Consider the following 23,503-nt stretch of genomic DNA (forward strand, 5'->3'; position numbering starts at 1 on the left):
CATGTTCTCACTTATTTGTGGGAGCTAAAAACTAAAATAATTGAACTCATAGAAATAGAAAGTAGAAGGATGGTTACCAGAGGCTGGGAAGGGTAGTGGGGGTTTGTGGGGAGAAGTGGAGATGGCTAATGAGTACAAAAAATAGAAAGAATGAATAAGACAGAGTATTTGCTAGCACAACAGGGTGACTATTGTCAAAAATAATTTAGTTGTACATTTTAAAATAACTGAAAGAGTATAATTGGGTTGTTCATAACACAAAGGATAAATGCTTGACATGATAGATACCCCACTTATCCTAATGTGATTATTATGTATTGCAGGCCTATATGAAAATATCTCATGTAACTCATACATATATATACCTACTGTGTACCCACAAAAATTAAAAACAAATTTAAAGGATTAAATGAGCTAATTTGTGTATATATAAAGTGTTCAGTGCAGTTCCTGGAAGTGGATAAGATAAATGGAAATATTATTTATTCATTTGGCTAAAATAACTTTAGCACCATAGCCATCTTCTTCTCATAAGTTATAGACTTCTTTTATTAAAGGATGCACATTTCAGTGGTTTTAAACTACTTTATCTAAGGCTAATACTTTCTCACCCATGTGTTGCTCTTTTTGTCTTCTGAAGCAGATGCACTCACATCTAATATTCCTTTCTTATTGAAGCAAATCATCATTCTTTCATAATACTTTGTCAAAAAAACAGCATTTGCTTATCTAAATGTCTGGTCATCATTTTCTATTTCAGGCATCAGGCAGGGATCCACATCTTCCTTTGGAAAATATTTATTACTGCTTCATCACTTACCACATCTCAAGGTTAAAAAGTCTGACAAAATGATACCTCTATGTTTGTTTACCAGCTAAAAATGAATACGATATTAGAAATGTTATTAACAGACAGAAATATAAAATCTTCAGTATTAATCTTCCGGAAATAAGATCACTTGCAAAGATTAGGTGAAGTTTCAGGTCTCCTACTAACCTTTTCTTTGCCCATCTAAGCTCCATGCAGCCCTAGATGTCTCCTGCCCACACCTACCAATTCTTGAAAACTAGATTAACTCTCTCTTTAGGCTTAATTAGCACGCCATACTTAGCCCTATCATAACAACTATCATTCAGTGTTATGCCCCACTTCCCACCCCTCCGCTCCCCAGACAGTAAGCTCCTTAAGGTGAGGACTACGTTCTCTTCATGTTTGGATTCCCAGCATCCATCACAGTGCCTCACATAGAGTTGATGTCCAATACTTGCAACATTAATTATAATGCCTGGAGGCATTTATTATATCAGGATTATATAATAGAAATGCCAGTTGACCTTGTTTCCACATCCCTTGGTTGCTCCTTTGTCTCTCTTGGCTGCTATCTGAGAAACAGCACCACCCAAGCATGTTGCCACACCCTGTCCTACACTTCCCTTGTCCTGCTCTGGTTCAAAATCATTCCCTAGTTTTTCTAGTAATGATGTAGTTAGAGGAAGGTGGTATCCAAACACAAACAAACGAACACAACAATAGTCTGGATATGAAGGGAAGACCTCAATGGTGGGAGTACCCTATGGAGTAACTGTGGTCCAGGGTAGCTCTTCCAGATTAAAAACTTGATTTTGTTCTTGTTCTCAAGAGTGATGAGCCTGGCCTGTGGGATCTAACACAGACTATCAATATTTACAAGAAATTAATTTGTATACCAGATTACCTATGTGTGTGTATGTATGTATTTAATGTATTTATTTGTGTGTGTGTGTGTGTGTGTGTGTGTGTGTGTGTGTGTGTGTGACTGAAATACTTGAGCTTGCTATCCGAGTAAGTAACTGAATTATATCAGAGCACCTATGAAATCCATCAGATAATCAGAAGGTTATCCAGTGGTGGCCATGGAAATAGAACAAAATAATTTAGACTGTTCCAAGGATTATTTTACCCAGGCTGAGAAAGAGCCTTGTCACACAGAATATAGTAATATCTTCCTGATGACTAAGAGAAAGTAAACAGGTTGTAAGATCTCAAGTATACCTTTGAAAGACTTGATAAATTTTTTTATTTGCTAAAAGAAAACAATTTTTTAATCCAGAAAAAATTCAGTGGCATTTTATATATCCTAAAATAAGTAATTGTACAATTCGATTCCATAATTATTTGATTCCCAAGATAAGTTCCTGAGATAATGATAATGTGATATTGCCAATGATGGTGGAAAGAAAGAAAGAGAAAGAAAGAATTGAAGGAAGGAAGGAAGGAAGGAAGGAAGGAAGGAAGGAAGGAAGGAAGGAAGGAAGGGAGGGAGGGAGGGAGGGAGGGAGGGAGGGAGGGAGGGAGGGAGGAAGGAAAGAAGGAAGGGAGGAAGGGGGGAGGGAGGGAGGAAGGGAGAGAGGGAGGGAAGGGAAGGAATGAAAGTAGAGGATTGAAATTGGATGGTTCTCTGTATCCTTTACTTCCTCTAAGTCAATAATCACCACAGTCTCAATTTCCTTAGGAAAGTTACCTGTGTGCTTATGGTTTTAGCTGGCTTACTGGCCCTCCTACACACATTGGTAGTGCATAATGATCTACTAAGAATTCGTCATTTACCCTTTTGAAGAAACTACGAAATGTAGGATAAATGGCTATGTAGCAAAATAAGTTGTACCTCTTGTTAAGGGCTACAGTGAAACCTTCAGCCTTATCTCAAGGTACTTTCTATTCCAGAAGTTGGAAACCCAAATGCCTATAGAGGCCAGGCTGATGGGAATGAAGCAGGAAGTTATTGCAGTGAACTGGAGAGCCAAGTTGTTTCTGGAGGAGCAGCCGCTGCTCTGTTCCAGATAATTGTTGTAAGGCAGGAATGTTGGCCTAGTGTTACCATATTGTCTAGTTTCTCAGGTAAAGCAGGAAATAGAATTGTTATGTGAAATCTTTTGATTTAAATATTGTCAATTAATTTACTTATATTATTATTCTTAAACCATGTGCAAGCCAAACACTTCTGTAGGTGGGGTTTGACCCAAAGTCCTCCTGTGTATGACTGCTCTTACATTTTGCTTGTCTGTTTGTTAAATTAGAGACTTTTACAGTTTTTGCTTTTTTCAGAACATCCTCTAAAACACTGTATGCCTCATTTGGTTATATTGAAACTCCCTCCCTCTCCAACCTGAGTACTTTGTGCATAAGTTTTCTGTGGCCGCTACATTTTCTCTGCCATCCTCATCATTCCAATGAACAGTCAGTCAAGTACTGAATGGAGTCTCCTTGAGACACTTTTCATATGAGGCCATTAAACATCCATGGGTTTTACTACTTGTTTCATTCCTGATATGTGAGCCACAGAAATACAATAAAAGATCACTTATTTCATGGGACTTAGAGATTATATGCTCTTTGGGCTCCCTTTTCTAAAATCTGCACAGAAATAATCTTCCTCCTCTTGTTTTTTGAAAGACCTTACCAGATACTTTACTAGACTGTAGTTATCTTGAACATGTAATAACATTTGCTGGAGAGACTTATTGGACTTGGGTGTTCCTAGATACATATTCAGACACAGTGTCTTTGGGTATGTTTCTTCAGTGGGTGAGGAGTTGTCTTATTTTTCCTTTGAGTAACCTGATTTTCAAGGTTACTAGGGGACTAGTAGGGTGTTACTTTACCTCTGTTTGGTATTGATTTATTTATGTTTATTTATATACTTTATATAAAGTATAAATTACTTTACCTCTGTTTGGTATTGATTAATCCAAGTAGGAACTTGGCAGCCACTGTTAAATGAATTGAAGAGTACTAAATATTTTTATAGTAAAAGTGTATGTAAATATTAGTGTATATATGAATACACCATTTGGTGTGTTGCAAACCCTCAAATAGATATAATTTACATTATTGTATTCTCATCGTACAGGTTTGGGAATAAACAAAATTGATATACATCATTTTTCAGCAAAGATTTGACATTCATATATTAAGCTGCATCCTGAGTAGACAAAATACTAGTAATGCACAGATAAGATGTGAAAATTACCCCCCAAACCTTGTTCGTGTACTCTTAAATAGATTATGTAAATGCAGCCAAGTTTTTTTATCGGTATTCCTTATGAGAAATCACCATATTACAGAAAAGCAAAAAGTAACCGCTGTGCTGACAGCTAACATACAGGAATAAATCATAAATAATTTTTCCTTGAGAATTATAGTGAGTTTATCGTTTTGTTCATAGATGTTCTGGTATAACTTGTTACTATTCTTTAAAACAATTCCCTACATTCCTTAAGTACATTCCTAGGTGGGTTTGCATAAAATATAAAAGATAAATTTTTTTTAAAGATATGTATTTGAGAGCTGGTAATTGTTCACTTTTGGCTTTAATGAAAGGAAGTGTTTCATAGTAAGTATTTTCCATATATGCATACAGACCTTCACTTCCCATCTCATTATATATTTTCAAAGGCACAAAGTGAAGCTTTAACCTGAACTTCTTTGTCTCAACTGCTTTTTCTTTTGCAATATTGTAGGATGTCAAGGGCGAAGAGAAAGCTCAGTTGTTTGTAATAACTTCTGTGAAGCAAAAGAACTGTATATTATATGGGAGAATTACAAGGGGAACCTAGTTTAAAGACTCGGAAAGTTAAGTAAAGATTAGGGAGATGAGGGAAGACTTCTCTGAGAAAGTGACATTTAAACTGAGATAAATGGGCACTATTCAGTGAAGAACAAGAGGGTGAGATGGGAGACAATATTCCAAGTAGAAAAGTGAGCATGACACCCGGAGGCATTTTAGAACCAATCTAAAGGACAGCCTTAATTTTTACTTGCAGTATGTAGATCATAATAGGTTAATGCAGTATTCTTTCCGACTCTCCATATCTTTTTCTCCTTTTGAATAAAACAGAAAGAGAAATAATAGCATATTACTGGGCATGAAGCTTTCCAATAAAAAGCTTCCCTAATACTTCTAAGGATTAGGGAAACATTAATTAGCTCTTCTACAGATATAACACTTAATTTTTTGAAGATAGTATTTTCCCTGATTACAGAGCTAATATATGTTTATTACAGAAAAATTTGAAAATCCAGAAAGGCAATGAGAAAGTATGTTTATCCATTACCAGAGAACATACAGAGTATAGTGGTGTTCTATTCCTATGTCTATATAAATAGTATCATTTTGTAAATTAAGATGATAATTATATGTATAATTTTATAGTACATTTTTTCACCTAACAAAATCATGGTCTTTTTCCCAGTGCTATTAAAATTTCTGTAATATGACTTTCATAGCTATATATGACTAATAACAATTTGGATACTTACTGTGTGCTAGGCACATCTACATTTACTTACTTTTTTCCCAGAACAATCCTATATGGTTATAATCCCCATTTTATAAGAAATTGTAAAACTTGTGCAAGGTCACAAGTTAATAAAGGGTAGAGCCAAGGTTCAAACCCAGTCAGCTTCTAGCGTCTGCTGTTAACCATTAAGGCTACGTAGCCTGTCAATACTATGATTGGTTTAAGTTAACCCCTATTTTAGGCTTTGTAATTGTTTTCAGTATAGTTTTTGGCTATTTGAAATAATATTTTTCATTCTGTGAGTTGGCAGTTAAGACTGGGCCCAGCTCTAGCAGCTCATCCATATTCCACATGGTGCTGGCTATATTTACTTACAAGTCTAGGGCCTCAGCTGGACTGGCTGGACAGCTAGACTTCTCTCTTCACGTGATCTCTCATCCTCGATGGGGCTAGCTCAGATTGTTCACATGATGATGGCATTCCAAGAAACAAGAGCAAAAGTTATAAGGCCTTTTGAGTTTTAGGTGCAAAACTTGAACAGTATCATATGCATCAAATTCCACTGGTCAAAGCAAATCACAAGGCCTGCCAAGAAGATTCAACGTATGGAGTGATAAATTCATTTCCTGATGGAAGGAACTGCAATTCTGCGGCAACCTACCACACTTAGCATTTTGTTCAATGAAGACTTCTATGTGACTAGAGTGTACAAGTTCCTGAATTTTCGTAGCAAAATATGGCCTGGTATAAATAATCTTATTGACCAAAGATGGGCACAGACAAGCATGCCTGCTACCTTGACTCTGAGGACTGGCCTCATGCTCAGGAGCCTGTCTCTGTACCTTGAGAGCTGATGAAAAATATAACTTTCCTACATCATTATGATCCCTCATCTCAGGTTGTGAACTTTTACACTTTTCTGCACTGAATGGTCAAGGACATCTGAAGCTAGAGAATTTCTCTCTAGTGAGTGGCAAGGGCAAGAGAGATTTGCCTTTCTAGGGTATCCTTGTACAACTATATAAAACAAATGTAAATGTGCTGGGGTAGTTTGAGTGAATAAGTGGAGCCTGGCAGAGGTATTGGATCGCTTACAAAGGATGTATCTGAGAGGTATATTTTGGAAGAAGTGACTGCACAGTGAAGATAAGCAATGCAAAAATAACTAGGCCAAAAATGGGGCTAATCTATTGCACAGTTTAAAAATATGAAAAAGATGTAACTGCAAGATAAGTGTGCTCATAAATAAAAATGCATGTCTTCAATAAATAGGTGAAAGGTGAAACAGATGGAGGAAGGTTGACTGAGGGATTGACTAGGTACTGTGAAGGAACTGTTTGAATAATTGACGTGATGGTGAAAGATAATTAGAACGGGGAAATGTCATTTAGGGTTACTCTAACAAGCATAATTCAGTCACTAACGATGGAAAGATTATGAATATGTTCATTTATTATCCAATAAAATGATAATTATGTTGTAGCCACTCAGACTTCCCTCTCCAAAATAGTAATGTTATTATTTTTAATCCAATCATGTCTGTTGTTACATGTATATATTGTTTTGGAACATAAATATAAAGGCGGGTTTTATGTAGGACTTGTTCTCAATTGGAGAATATGAGGTGTTCACTCTTGCAGATATAGGAATAGAGTGGACTTCTTAATTACCTTTAAATATTTCATGAGCTAAATTTATAATCATAGTATTAAAAGTATAAGCCATGATTTAGATATACCAAATATCTATGTTTTACCTAATGTACATAGTCTCATCTTGATAAATCAATAATTAATTGGGTACTAATTCTGTCCTGTTGTGTCTCCCAGTAGTCCCATCCACTGAGCACAAGATCAATGTGTGATGTCATTATAAATATTTTAATAGAATTTACTCATAATATCACATGACTCAAAAACCAATTCATTATTTTTATCATTAATCATTTAATCAGAAGAATTTGGCATTTGATGTTATTCAGCAAGGTTTATGAAGAATAGCTATTTACTTATTTTCATGGTGTCACTTCATGTTTTTTTGAGTATAACTTAAGAAATTCACATTTGGCCGGGTGCGGTGGCTCATCCCAGCACTTTGGGAGGCCGAGGCGGGTGGATCACGAGGTCAGGAGATCCAGACCATCCTGGCTAACATGGTGAAACCCCGTCTCTACTAAAAATACAAAAAATTAGCCGGGCGTGGTGGCGGGCGCCTGTGGTCCCAGCTACTTGGGAGGCTGAGACAGGAGAATGGTGTGAACCCGGGAGTCAGAGCTTGCAGTGAGCCGAGATTGTGCCACTGCCCTCCAGCCTGGGTGACAGAGTGAGACTCCGTCTCAAAAAAAAAAAAAAAATACACATTTAAGCCAAGCACAGTGGCTCGTACTTGTAATCCTAGCACTTTGGAAGGCCAAGGCAAGAGGATCATTTGAGCTCAGGAGTTCAAGACCAGCCTGGGCAACAAAAAGAGACTCCCATCTCCACGAAAAAAATCAAAAAATTAGCCAGGCCTGGTTTGGGCACCTGTGATCCCACCTATACAGGAGGCTGAGGGAGGAGGATAGCTTGAGCTCAGGAAGTCAAAGCTGCAGTGAGCCGTAATTGTGCCATTGCCCTACAGCCTGGGCAACAGAGCAAGACCTTGTCTCCAAAAAATTAAAGTAAAATAAAATACCCATTCAACACTTCATAAAGTAGTGAGTTTATTCTTAGGTTAACAATAATGTCAGTAAAGCAAAATGAGAAAAAAAAAGGTCTGTTCCATTAATTAGCATCCTGTTGAAACATAAGTTTAATTTTTATTTTGCTGCATTTATTTATTTTAGGGATTCCTTTATTAATCCAATTAAAATGTGTCTGTAAACCACTTAGTAAATAAAACTGTGATTAACTTTATAAATAAAATTTAAAGTTAGCATATTAATTTTCTTAGATGCCCTATCACACTTTTTCAACACAGAAATCATCAAAGATTGGGAGATCATCAGGGAAAAATCTAGAGCAAAATGCTCTTTTGCTGTTTTATCAACATGCATAGTCATTGGCTTCTTTTAAAAACCTGTTTCATTTCAGACACATGTGTTGCTAAAATTTTATAAGCCTACATGGTAAAAAATCAGAATGTAAAATTATATTGACTAATTAGAATATGCACAGTCTTTCAGAAGTATTTAAGCACCTACTGTATGCTAGGGATTATACCAGGAACTGGGAATATGACAAGGTCCTGCTGTTAGACTGTTTACATTCCAATGGGGAGAGCTAGTCAATAAACACACAAATAAATGATAAGCAATAATAATCATCATCAGATAAAAGTATCAGTGAATTAACAAAGTGTGAGAGAGTACCTCTAGAGTTTACATTATGGTCTTTTTGAGGAGATGATGTCTAATTTGAATGCTGAATGGTTAGAAGAAGCCAATGTAAAGAAGAAAATCCAGTTGCTAAAATTCATTCCACCAAAAGCCATTTCCAGAGACTAATTTATTATAGGAATCAGGAAACTGAAAACATTGGTGGAATCGTGGCAGGTATGTCCCTCAGAACATACACACATGCACACACACACACATGCACACAATTTTGCATCTCATTATTATTGCTACAGAACTGTTTGTGAAATAAATATAAATTAAGTCCTAAGTATAAGACCTATTGTGGGTCCTGAGTCTTAGTAAGATGGAGGTACCTTCATATCACAAAATCTTTTATGTTTTGACCTATGCTTATTGGGCTTAAATGAAACCATATAAGCAAGGTGGGTCTTTGGAGAGGTGAGGCAAGATGCTGTGAAATAGATACTTCTAAAAGCATAGTAATATTAAAGTGTTAAATTTGGAAAACAGGAGAAGCTTTAGTTTTCATAATATTATAATTATAAAATTATAAAAGTAAAGCCTGACTACATCTTGGATGAGTCTATATAGAAGGTGAAGTTATCAGAATCATGAAAGCAAGTAGAATCGATTTTAATATTTAGCAAAAGAAGATATGCTTCAGTTTCAAAAGTTTAAGAAACATGGCCTGAAATGATTTCCTAGTTCTACCCTCCTGGCACTTTAAGAAGTATAAGGACCCTAGAATTATGCAATTCTATGTTATCAAATAATTTTAAATGAGTTATCAAGATGGGCGTAGATATATGTACAGGAATATTTTTATCAGATTTATTTGTCATTGTGAAAATTTGGGAGAAAAATCTATGTCCACCAAAGGAAAATTAGTAAAGAAATTATATATATATATTTATGACAAAGTTATACCCAATAATTAAAGATCATGTTTTGGAAAAGTGTTTAACGTCATAGTAAAGTGCCCAGGAAGAAAAAAAAGTGGTAATGATTCAATATTTAAAAGACACACATTTACACATAGAAAATATTTGGAATCAGTACAACTGCTTCAGAGAACAATTTGGCAATATCTGTAAAGTTGAAAATGTGCAGATCCATTAACATGATTATTTACCAATAGATGAATAGTTGTATAATCATATGATAGAATACAATTTTGAGGTTAAAAATTCATGAATTGGAATCCTGTATCTGCAACAGAGATAAATCTATATACCTCAATAGAGATGGCTCTCAAAACATGTTGAATTTTAGAAAAGCAAGTTACAGAATTATATGTACCATATACCAGTATTTATATAAAATTTCAAAATACATATAACAGTAAAATATTGTTTATGTATACATATATAGGAAACAAACATATTAAAACATGACCTGAAAGGATACAGACAAGAATCATAATACTGGTTGCTTCTGGGGTAGAAGGGAGGGGATTGGGCTGAAAAGGAAAATGGGATGGGGGTGGGGGTAGTATTTAACTTCATCTGTAATGTTTTCATCTTATGTTTTAAAATAAGCAAAAATGACAAAATGTTTACATTGTAAATTTAGAGTAGTGGACGTTGTTGTTTACTAAACTTATTTTTTATGTAAGCTTTTAAAACTTTCTAAAAACAAATGATTGAAAAAAGCATATCAATGGTTCCACAGACATTTAGGATTTTTTTGTTTCTGTGAAGAATGTCATTGGTATTTGATACAGATTGCACTGAATCTGTAGATTGCTTAGGGTAGCATTGTCATTTTAGCAATATTAATTCTTCTAATCTATGAGCATGGAATAGCTTTCCATTTGTTTGTATCCTCTTCTATTTCTTTAATTGGAGTTTTATAGTTTTTTTGTATTTTCCATGGTTATTATTCAGCAGTGAGATTACAGTTCAGTATTTATTTTCATCTTCAAACTTCTCTGTATTTTCCAAATTCACAAGATAAATGTTGAGGAAAAAAAAATGCCACTTAACAGATAAATGACAACTATATTGGATTTTTGCTATGAGGGCTTCCTAAGACCCTTACAATTGTGTTGCCTCTGGAAGGCTGAAGTAGCAGCAAAAAAGGGTTGATCCTCCCATACCCCATCCCCAAACCCTGAACAAAAGAAATTAGAGGGCTGGCTGCCTGCAAGATGTAAAGCTGTGAAACCAGCCTTTTCTTGGGAAGAGAGGCAGACGGATTAGGGTGTCAGTCTTGATCAGGCATCAAACTTTGAACAGACATCAGAACAAGAACCTAGAGGGTTTACTAAAAAATAGATTGTCCCCAGAGTTTCTGATTCATTAAGTCTGAGATTGGGCCTGTGAATTTGCATTTTTGACAAGTTCCCTGGTGTTACTGGCAATAATGATGTTTGTCCCAGAACCATGTTAGAGAACTGCTGGTTTAAGCAAAACCCAGCCATCAGATATTGGTATTTTTGATTACTGAAATGTGAGGGAAGCATTTGGCAGCAATCACTGCAATGTTGTTATCTGGCAGATCCACAGATTACTTAATGGAGTGAGCCAGCCAGTCTCAGGGAAGTTAGAGCCACATTTAAGAGCAGGCAGGAAGAAAAAAAGTATCAAACAGAAAGCTGAAAAGTAGGGAAAATGGGAATGGGCCCAGTGTAATGATGAGACCACTGAAGAGATTTCTTTGGAAAAGCAAGGTACTAAAACAGGCATGAAAAGAGACTATAAAAAAACAAGTTTGGTCATCAGAGTCTGTTGCTCTTTGACAAAACTAGGGGTCCAGGATGGCACAAAGTTCATACCACTTTCACAAGCACTAGAAATTCCATGAGGCCACAAACTCCTTGTGAACAGGGATTGACCCATCCTCATCCCTCCCGTCCTCTTTCCTTTCTGTTCTTCCACATTGAGTAGCTCATGAGAGCCAAATATTACACTGGGCTTTGGATAAATAGTATTTTACCGTCTTAATTCAGGCTGCTATAACAAAACACCGTAAACTAGATGGCTTATAAACAACCTAAACTTTTGTATCATAATTCTGGAAGCTGGCAAGATTAAGGCACTGGCAGATCCAGTGTCTGGTAAGGGACTACTTTCTGGTGCATATGGTCTTTTTGCTGTAAACTCACATGTTGGAAGAGAGCTCTTTATGGCCTAATGCCATTCATGATGGCTCTGCCCCCATGACCTAATCATCTCCCAAAGGCTCTATCTCCTAATACCATCACCTTGGGGGTTAGGATTTCAACCTGTGGATTCTGGGGGGAATACAGACATTCAGACCACAGTACTTACCATCTTTGTACTCCCAGCACCTAGCATAGTACCTAGCACATATATTAGCTACTCAGTAACTGTTGAATGAAATGTGAATAAACACAGACATGAACAGCAGGAGTCATGGTCAAAGGTATAGTAAGTGTAAGATGTTATGCCTGCAGGTAGGACATTTCTGTGAGAAGCATAGCACAGTGGACTGGGGCCAGTGATGCAAATTACCAGCTTGAGACCCTATTGGGACTGCTACTACTTGGTACTTTTCTTTATACTCCAAAAGTTTTCCCAGTAAATTTTTGATATTTTCCCCATTGCCTGCCAGTGTTTGCCACGTCCATACCCACAGTTCCTTGCTTTCAGTTGTGAGTAGATGCTTCATTACAACACTCTTAACCTGCCTCAGAGTCAAGGCTGCAAATAAGGCATATACTTGAATATATGATGCCTTTTATATATCAATATACCTGAATATATGATGGCCTTTACCACAAGATGGTCTCCTGCTTTCCTAAGGAGAAATCCAAAACAAGGGTTTGGGCCAACTTAAATACACAGACTTTTAGGAATGTAGTTAAGTAGTTATGTGTCTATTTACAGTGCTTAATTTGTTACTTGCTTAAGTTATACATGCTTATTTGAAATGCATGTTGTCTAAAATAATACATTAGCTTTTTCACTTACATGTTTTGAAATGATTTTAATTTAATACTTTCATATGAATCTCAAGTCATTTAACACAGTTTTTCAGAGTGTATCTTCACTTCCATTTAAATTTTTTGAAATAATAGTACTTTTTGAATCTGTGGACAATGCTGCCACTGAAATATTTATCACAAACCAAAAGTCCCATTCATTCAACAGTATGATAATTGTTTTTCATCCATTCTTTAGTGTAGTTTCATGAATCCCACAATGTAACTATATACAGTATATTAAATTGGTCATAAAAAGGCTTCTTTACAAAAACAAATAATACTAACAACTATGAAGTTGCATTCTCCACAAGACTGGGTACTAAATCTTCTAAAAATTTACTTGCCATGATTTTTTATTTAATAGCTCAATCAAGATAAGCTTTATAAGCATTCCACACTATCATTGATTATGACAGTTTCAAGCTAGTATGTCCTCCTCAAATAGCACCTCGTAACTGAATAAGGGAATTAAAAGAGCACCCCATAATATAAGGAATTTTGTAAACTCTTGACTATAAAGCAGATTCCACTCATGTTCAGTAATATTGGAGGGAAACCGCCTCTTATATTTGGAAAAGTACTATAAATTTATTTCCTTCTAACTTTTTATTTTAAAAAAAAATAAACATTTTCTTTTCTAGACAAAAACCGTATAATGATTAGAAAAGAAAACTGAATCAAATGGTTATATAATATTAAGAAGTTATTAAACTATGATTAGATTAACACACAACTCTGTAGTTTACAGGTCATAAGAAGTGATGGATATATTTTTATGTCAAGTTAGAAGGAGGCCTTATGTGTACGTTTGTATATTTGAGTGTATGTGTATATGTAATGCCATAATTACGGGTCTGTCTCCAGTAATTAGAAAGTTGAATATGCTGAAGAGCAAGTAAATTGGTTTAATTGGAGTAAGTGGACTAAGTTGGAAGAAGGAAACAACTTGAATTTGACATATGATTTTGATAGCAAAGGACATCAACGTCATTGGGTACACTTCATAGTTTATTCTATTTTAAAATTGTAAAGCGTCTCAGTTTTCAACATTAAATATACAAGTTCACATATTTACATATGTTTCAGGCTACATTATTGGAATTTTGAAGTCATGAAAACATCAGATGAACCAACCTGCAACACCTTGGATTCAGATTGGAAGATAAAGAGAAAGTTTAAAGAATGTGGCCTATAAAGGCGGGTACCTGGAAATATTAACCAACTCACACTGTAAAAATGAGACCAGTTTCTAAACAATAGAGATTGTTTTAGTACGACATCAAGGTTCAAGACAAATGTTGAACTAAAAACTTTACACTCCCCACCCCAGTTCACACAGGTACCAGCATTGGTGAATTATGATTTTCCTTAGTCAGAAGCACTCATTTTTACCCATGTAGACCATCCTTAGGAATTAAATATTGGTTATTTAATGTAGATTATAATGGGAAGCTGATTTTTTTCACAATGGCAGATTTCAAGGACTTGGTTCCAAACTGAGCTGAAGCTTCCCAATGAGTTTTGTACAGTCTGGGAAAAACCGTGCTGCACTGGCCCACTGTTGAAGGCCATCATGCTCTGTAATATGAGGATATCATCTTATTGCTGATATCTTTGGAGAGTCCCTAGCAGACACAGAAAATGAATGGAGGCAAAGAGTGTGACGGAGGGGACAAGGAAGGAGGTCTTCCAGCTATACAAGTTCCTGTGGGTTGGCAGCGTCGTGTGGATCAAAATGGAGTGCTTTATGTCAGGTAAGTTCTTATTATTACCTGTGGTACCTGCAAAGTTGCACTCCAAAGACTAAGGAGAGAACCAAACATGGTGACTGATGGCTCCTCATATAAATGTGAATAAGTGACCTTTGTGCTAGAAACATATGAGAGTTTTTAATTACCTTAGATTTCCAGAGAATTTTTGTGCATTACTTGTTTATGTAAGGTGTCGTTCTGCTTATCTCTGTAACAAGAATAAAGAAAAATATGATGATTTCTAAAAGAAACATGCAATCATCATTACCACATTCACAGGAGAATGTAAAATACTTGAAATATCACTTGACTTGAATTACTCTGTCCTTCAGAGTATGTCAGCTGGCTTTTTTGATAAAATTGAATTTTTATCCATAGAAAGTTTCAGTTATTAGACTTCTTAATGCCTTCTGTTAACTAAAAATACATTTCTTTTTTTCTGTATAGTCTTTAATCTATTTCCTTGCACGTAATAGTAAAAGTGAAAAAGTCATGGAGAAGGCTCTGCATCTTACAAGTAAATAGTCATACAAATAAAATGCCTACTCTTTTCAATGTCAGTGCTATACATCTCTTGTAGAACAAGTTGAATGGAATGATTAAACTGTTAAAAAGAAGTTTTAGTCTTACTTACTAAATAGTTGACATCTAAGTTCCCTACTTCATAGTTTTTCTGTAAGTGTATGAAAGAAGATACCATAAATCTTTCTTTGTGAAGTAATGAAAAACTTTCAGAAACAGACTATAACTTTTTAAAAGGTGTCACATTCCATTATTAAATGGATGCTATTACTTTCAGTGTGACTATTTATATCGTAGCTTCAACAGAATTTGCCAGTCCAGCAAGAATGTATTTATAGAAATGAGATATTTTTGGTTATGTAAACACAGACTATTTTATGGCATAATAACTCAGAAAGTCAGTTCAGATTCTGTCTTGAATTTGTTTGCTTGTTGTGTGTAAGGCATTTCTTGAGGTAAATCTAGTTGCCAATTAAAAGCATTTTGTCACATAAATTTTATTTGTATAATATTAAAGATGTGATCCATATTTATTGGGGTGAAGGGATAAGAAAGCAGAGAATATGAAGCTCATCCCATGGTAGATAAGATGAACAAACACACATGAGATAACTTCTTCAGAGTTTCTATTGCCAGTGCTGTTAACAAACTACCAGAAATACTTTGTTATAAATATAATATAGCAAGTTATCTGTGTTATACGTTTATACTTATGTTTGCTCTAGTTTGTAAAGAGCAAATGTATATTCAGCATAGAACAAAAGACTCTAAAATCTGGATAATTTTTTTCACTTCATTTTTATTCCTATGAAAGATAAATGAGCTTTTTCAATTTCTGCAAGCAAAAACCAAATTAAGTCTAGGAGTCAAAAACCAAGTTAAAGTCTAAGAAACTGTCAGTTATCATGTTCATGATTTTCCAAGTCTGACTAGACTTTATACTATCTGATATCCTTGTTAGTATGGGTTCTTCAACTTAAAATCTGTATACTGATAATTATTTTGGAAACAAACTTTCCTAGATTAGGTAAAACACTCTCAAATTAAATTAACCAGTATAGATTTAATTTGTTTGTGTATAACTAAATTACTACTTGAACATGTATAGCTCCTTCTATAGCTCCCTGCTCAATGTGCAGTTTGCTCATAATTTTTAGGTTAGTCTCCAGCTGCTCCTGCCTCAGCGTGGCATTGAGGCTACACATTAAATTTTCCACCTGCTTCCAATCTTCTAAGCTTTATCTATGCTGTAAGTTTTTTAACTATTTTTTTCCATTAATTATTACTCTGAGAAATTAATTAAAGAGATACAACTGAAAGAAAGAACCCAGCTGACTTGTTGAGAGGAAATGTTTTTAAAGCATCTGGAGTACTTTAATAGAATTAAGGAATTCTTGTCTTCAGGTTTAATTTTACAATTAAATTCCTCTAGGATTCAGTCCATGTACTTTCTTCTAAGTTAAAATGTCGGACAGTTCCTTTTCACCAAATTCATGAATGCTTCACATGAAAATTCAACAAGATATTATACTTTTTTTCTTGTTGTTTTTGAGACAGTCTCACACTGTCGCCCAGGCTGGAGTGTAGTGGTGCATCTTGGCTCACTACAACCTCCGCCTCCTGGGTTCAAACATTTCTCGTGCCTCAGCCTCGCGAGTAGCTGGAATTACAAGCACGCACTACCATGCCTGGCTAATGCTTGTATTTTTAGTAGAGATGGGTTTTCACCATGTTGGCCAGGCTGGTCTCAAATTCCTGACCTCAAGGGATCCGCCTGCCTCAGCCTCCCAAAGTGCTGGAGTAATAGGCGTGAGCCACTGCGCTTGGCCTGATTTAATTTTATTGAAATCACCACACCTGCAAAAATATCTTTTTGCCCTTCCCTGCTGTGGTTGAACTCGTCACTAAAATGAGAATTCTCTGCATATCACCTGAAAAAAATTAGCCTAAGTAAATGAGTAATTTGACAAAGTTGAGGATTTTTGTTTAGATTTGCTACATGCTGAAATTACTTTCATAACTGTCCATAAATAAAATATGAATTGCATTTTAAAGCTGGTTCACTTATAGATTTAAAAAAATACTACTTGTGTTTTTGTAGAGAGAGAATAATCTGTGTCCAGTATTGTAATGTTTTGTATATGAAATGGAGATTATTGTTTTTGGATGAACTTGATCAGAGGGCTTAAGTGAAAGTTTGGTAAATAGTCATAAATGAAAGGTATTCTCAAGTGAAAAGTATATAATTTCAAAGCATAATATGTATTTAATTTAAAACATTGACATGTTAATATAGCCCTAAAATGCAGATTGTCCATCTCACATGAAATATAACTCCCATTGTAAATAAAAATCAGAGACATCTCTTGTCATTTGAATTAGTATCTAGTCTGTATTGATGAGTATTCACATATCTTACTGACTTTTGTGATCTGAAACTTAGTAACATTGAAGCACCTACACAATTACTAGCCCAGAGACCTGCAAGGCAACTTTCTGCTGCCTAAAACCCTATTTCCTCAAGTTTCCTATCTTTTGTCAACTCTGCTTAATTTCTCTCTCTCTCTCTCTCTCTCTCTCTCTCTCTCTCTCTCTCTCTTTCTCTCTCTCTGTCTCTCTCTCTGTAGAGTTTGACTCTTCAGTGTATCTTCAGATATAACTGATCTATTATATCTTTAAAGAAACACACGGGTGAGGGGGAGAAAAAAGAAACCTGTTTTTACATAGGGACAACTTGGTTCTAGATTCCAAGATAAACAGGGACTTGTTCACTCCGACTTTTGTGGACTTGCCAACTTTCTGGTTCGAACCTCAGTATGTTTCTAAATTTCAGTTTTTCCTCAAAGAGCTTTAAAAGTAGATATTCTAGTTTAAAATGAGAGTTGTTGCTTTTATGTAGTTTTCTTTTTCTTTGTTCCTTTCTTGTCTGCTTCTGTCCTTAAGAATAGCATTTTTACCACCTTTAGTCTACTCTTGGTTTTCAAAATACTTTTATTTAATTTTCTATGGAGATCTGTATTTTTCTGAGAAATATTTTGGTTCAAAAGAAAGCACAATAGTGTTAAAGGCTATAATTTAGTAGCTAACATAATATTGACAAAGAAAATGCTTTTCCCTAGTGGGAAAATATCCCATAAAGGACAGTAAGACTATAAATTATGCCTTTTTTCATATAATATGTGTAGTCAAAATTATTTCCTGATGTTTTTTAAACTATTTTTACAGTCCCAGTGGGTCTTTGTTATCTTGCTTGGAGCAGGTTAAAACATACCTGCTTACCGATGGAACATGCAAGTGTGGCTTGGAATGTCCTCTTATTCTTCCTAAGGTAACCGTTTCACAATAGATCTACAGCAGTATTTTATTTTTTAGGTATTTTATACATTTGTCTTTCTCATTTTGCATTTTATTTCTTATTACTTCTCCAATCATACATTTTAATTCTTTATCTAATTATCATATTTTGCATGCATTTTGGAATACTTAAAAATTGTGGAAAATAATTCATGTCTGAGAGTCATTTTCAAAGATGTCAAATCTATATTCCTATTAAATATTTCATTAAAACCACCTTTGTATCTTTTCATTAGAGCTATATCTAATATTGCTCAGCATTTAATAGTGCAATATTTTCTTTCATTACTGTAACTACTCAAATCTGCAGTGTTATTGTTAGCACTGGCATTGATAAATCTGCCACATATATTCTCAGAATCACAAAACTGAACCCTCATAGCCAAAATATGAAACTGTTTTACTAATTTGTAAGGTGAAAAGTAAAATCATGTAAAATGGTAAAATATTATTTGCTATAGAAATAGGTCATTATTTTGTGAATGTCTATTATAATGCTAATTTTAAAAGTAAAGTTTAGACAATTTTTCCTTTTCATTTGTGTGTCACCACATTCAAAGAAAAGGATTTACATAATAAATAAATTTTTTAAAAAACAAGTAATAGATTTTCAAAATCAGTGACAGGATAATATTAACATAGTAATAAAATGAAGCCAAGGAAAAAGTTAAATGTAGAAATATCATAGCTTTTTGTTTTGTCTTTTTTAAGTGTATTTCATCTGTTTTTACACTGTTAGAACATCAGGAGGTATCTAAAATTTAGAACATTATCAGATATTATACCTTTTCATATGTTTATCTTGGCTGTCTTAGAATTAGGATAATATTCATTATTTACTTTGCCACTAAAAGCTTGAGTTCAGCAGAAGTACTTACTAAGTTATATAAAGTTGCCTTTCTTAAAAACTTGAGAAAGTTTTATTCAGATTTATGGCTTAATCTATGCACAACTTTTTTTTAAACAAAGGGATCTTTTTATTAAATGTTTTTACAGACATATTCTAAACAAAGGCTGTGCTTTTTCCAGGTGTTTAATTTTGATCCTGGAGCTGCTGTGAAACAGAGAACTGCAGAAGATGTTAAGGCAGATGAAGATGTCACAAAGCTATGCATACATAAAAGAAAAATCATTGCAGTGGCCACACTTCATAAAAGCATGGAAGCCCCACATCCTTCTCTGGTGCTCACCAGTCCTGGAGGAGGAACAAGTATGTAATATGGCGAAAGGTTCAGGAATTCTCCTCTCCCTAGGGAAGGAGTTGCTAGAAATCATTTTGCCAAGCATTTTCTCATTCTACTTTTCAAGCATGCACAATGCTTTCAAAATTCTGTATGTTCTATCATTTTATTACAAATAGCAAACTACTTCTGAAAAAATACAGTGAGGTTATTTCCCAAAATTTCTTATCCAGAGCATTCAGTTAAACAGGCAGAATAAACACTAATTAGTACATACAAATGCTCTGCAAGTGTGTAAAGCTGAGCTAACAAATCTTCCCTTGGTTTTTAAGAAATAAATGTAGCCTTTTTCCCGGGGGTGGATTGGAATGTGTGGTATCACGTCCCCAAAGGCAGTGTTATTCTTTTAGTTATTTGTCAAACACCTACTAAACAGAAATCACCTTGCTGAAAACGTTTTATATCCCCACCGCCACATACGCGCATGCGTGGGGGCTTGCTTTTTTAAAGATTTCAAAGCTGCAGAAAAGTTGCAAGAATAGTTCGTGGAGTATCCTTCATCTAAACTTACATTTTGTTGCAGAAGTTGCAGTTATTGTGACAATTCAACCCTAAATATTTCAGAGTACAAGGGCACACTCCTACGTAAACACAATTTAAAGCTCACATTCAGGAAATTTAACACTGATATAATATTATTATCTAACATGCAATCTATATTCAGATTTCTCCAATTGTCCTAACAGTGTCTCTCATAGTTTCATAGAAATTCAGTCTTGACCAGGTGCAGTAGCTCATGCCTGTAATCTCAGCATTTTGGGAGGCTGAAGTGAGAGGATCGCTTGAGGCTAGGAGTTTGAGACCAGTCTAGGGAACACAGCAAGACCTGTTTCTAAAATAATTTAAAAAGGAAAAAAAAAAAAAAAAAAAAACTAGCCAGGCATGGTGGTGGCTCACACCTTTAGTCTTAGCTACTCGGAAGGCTGAGGTGGGAGATCACTTGAGCCCAGAAGTTGGAGGCTGCAGTGAGCCATGATCACACCACTGTGCTCCAACCTGGGTGATAGAGCAAAACTGTCTCGATTAAAAAAAAAAAAAAAAAGAAGTCAGTCTTTTTAAAGATTTATAATGCAATCAAAGATTGTACACAGCATTTAGTGGTTACATGTCTTTATATCAATTAACAAGTCTTTTTCAATTTTTCGTGACATTGAATTTTTTGAAGAGTCTAGGCCAACTTTGCACAATGTTCCTCAGTTTGGATTTTCCTCATATTTATGTTCAGGCTAAACACATTTTGCTAGAAATACTGTATAGACGATGTTAGCTCCTCATCAGTAGACACATAATGTCGGTTTATCCCATTTTGATAACATTAAGTTTGATTGCTTAGTTAAAACTATGTCCATTTGATTTTCCCATTATTGAAGTACCCTTTTCCCTTTATGATCAATGTGTACTCTATGGAATTACACTTTTTATACTTTGGGACTGAGGAACTTCTCAGACTGAGGGATAGAATGTGAATACTCTCCAAAGTATTATAATCTAATGTTTGAATATTAATTCAGAATAAAATATGGCTAAACACCAAAGCATTTGTTTATGAGGGATTATTGATACTTTCCAACGGAACTCTGAAAAATAGGGATGAAGAGTATAACCTGTAGTTATCAGAGAAGGCTTTATGGCAGAACTCAGATTTGGACCAGCCTTAGAAAATAGTAGGATTTAGACATCTAAGGCGGATAGGAAAAACCTTCTCCATAATGAGTGTAGCATAATAAGGGATGTTGTAGAAACTGACTTGAATAGAAGATTAGACTGATGTAGGTAAATTGGGGCCAAATCACTGATTGCTTTGGATACAAAGAAAAACAGTTGCCATGTCATGCAGGTAATTAAAGATTCACACTTAGAATTCATGTGAAGAGGTGTAACTATGTTTTTGTTTTTGTTTTTGTTTTTGTTTTTTTTGCATACTACCATGGACATACTCTTACCTGTGGTTGCTTTCACATCACATTATATCATATAGTTTTATCCGTTTCTAAAGAGTCTGCTTATTGCCTTTCTAAAGACCCTGTCAGAATCTAGATCTGGCTTCTTTGTCATACCTATATATACAAGTTTAATTATTGAAATTAAAGGTAAATATTTAACTAGCACAGGTAATAATAGGTACACCTCCATTCCCTTTTAAAATGATACTCTTTATGGGACTGATTACTTTTACCAGCTTCAGACATAGCATTTATTTTAGTTTCCTAATTTTAAACTATATTATCATAAGGTTGAGATTTGAATAATTAAAAGTTCAGAAGACTGACTTAGTAGTTTTTCACCTCCCATTATTTAAATACATAAGCATCTGTTTCTGTTTATTCTTATGGAAGGTCTACCTGAATATACATGAAAGCACTTGATGGGTGCCTAGCATTTCCACTTGCCAACTCTGTAACAAAATATCAGCCTTACTTTTGTTTATTTTGTATTTCAATTGTTTTTAAGATGGTAACTATTTTTCCCTAAGTTTTGAAGAAATTTTTTCTGAACCACAGTTATTATCTAAACTCTGTTAGTCGAATATAAAAATTCCAGTGTCTGTATTTTTAATCACTGAACTGTAGATAATTATATAAATACACTGACACCCAAGAAAAAATGCAAGTAGGTTGTTTTGTCACTAGAGAGAACATGGTCGGTCATAGGATAATGCTAATGATATTAGTGTTCTCACTATATGCCAAGCATAGTGCCTAAAATATTAATATTTTTCATTTTATTCCTTTAATTGCAAACTTTAAAAATCTCTTTTTAACAAGAAAATAAGCTGCAGTTGAGTTTACCTACTGTAATTCTCTCATATCATTGGATCTCAACTTTTCATATATTCAGAAATCATTCTATCAAAGAACCTCTACTATGATAAAATGAGACAGTCCACGTTTTCCAAGAAAAACATATGTTCACTGCATTCTCTTACTAGTTGAATGTGCCCTATGTAGATTTATGTGGACCCCAGGTTGAGAACCACTATCTCAGAAATTGTTATGATATGATTTGACCTGTATAGTGTCTAGCAGATAGAATAAATATATTTAATCTTAAATGTGTAATTATCCATTTAAGTAAGCATACCTATGATTGTAGATGAATGTAACTCTACTTGCTAATATAAGTCTCAAAATAGGTATGACAGATGTATAGTTTGAATGGTGCCATTCTCATCTCCTATGCCTGTAACAGACTCATTGGCATTTTCTCATGGAGCCCAGCTAGAGTTCAGCTTCCTTTCCAACACAGCTTTCTAAGCAGCTACCACCAGTTGGTGGGAATTGGCATATGAAACAAATTTTATTTGCCATTTTCATTTTAAAAGGCATAACTTTATAAAATAGTTAGATATCGCAAGGGGCTAAAAAACTGAAATCTAGAATTCTGATGTGATAGAATGAAAATTCTGTATGATGAGTCTGCTTGCTTTTGTTGCCTGTATTCTGTCTGATCTCCAGAAAAACTGAAGGGATTCCGAAAAGCCAGGGAAGGAGAAATGCACTCATGTAAAAAGAGAATATGCAATTGGAACCCAGTACTGAAGGTTTTAGCACTTCAACTAAATTTTACATGAGAAACCTATCCTAATAAAAGAATTGAAGTTTGTGGCCATACCACCCTGAATATGCCCAATTATCTAATGAAAGAATTGCAGTCTTTTACCTAAGTTGAGGTAAAAGGCTGTGGCTGTTTTTATAACAATGACTAATTAAGGGCAAAGAAATCACAGCATTAGAAACATGATGTGAAACTAAGCATGGGTTAGTTCGCAATATCACTGCATTTATTCTTCTTATTACTCCCATTATAAGAGATTTGGAGTCCCATTAGACAGAAATTAAGTCTTACTCTCATAGTGAAAATGTTGGGGTAAAGAAATATTACTATACCTGTTCTGAGAAGGTCGCAGTAAGATAACAGAAACATTTTTTATAAGGGTGAACATTTTGTGGTGAAAATGGCAATTCATTTAAATCACCCAAGAAAATATTATGCCACACAGATCACAATTTTCTATTGTAACTGCATTCTTAAAAATTCTAAATCCAACAAAATAGTAATATCACCATTT

General features: G+C 34.7%; 1 protein-coding gene across 13 annotated transcripts in view; it reads left to right on the plus strand.

Moving 5' to 3' along the window:
• Positions 1–23,503, plus strand: part of MBD5 (methyl-CpG binding domain protein 5) — a 505,406-nt gene that overhangs the window by 434,258 nt on the left and 47,645 nt on the right. For 12 of the 13 annotated variants that reach the window (XM_073019666.1, XM_073019664.1, XM_073019662.1 and 9 more), the window contains 3 exons: positions 13,653–14,320; positions 18,065–18,167; positions 19,223–19,403. In XM_073019666.1, the coding sequence (XP_072875767.1) occupies positions 14,208–14,320; positions 18,065–18,167; positions 19,223–19,403 (397 nt within the window). In that variant the 5' untranslated portion in view covers positions 13,653–14,207. The remainder of the gene's footprint in view (positions 1–13,652; positions 14,321–18,064; positions 18,168–19,222; positions 19,404–23,503) is intronic. The other variant, XM_073019665.1, reaches the window with a different exon arrangement.

This window comes from Chlorocebus sabaeus, chromosome 10, assembly GCF_047675955.1.
Source record: "Chlorocebus sabaeus isolate Y175 chromosome 10, mChlSab1.0.hap1, whole genome shotgun sequence".
Taxonomy (NCBI): Eukaryota; Metazoa; Chordata; class Mammalia; order Primates; family Cercopithecidae; genus Chlorocebus; species Chlorocebus sabaeus.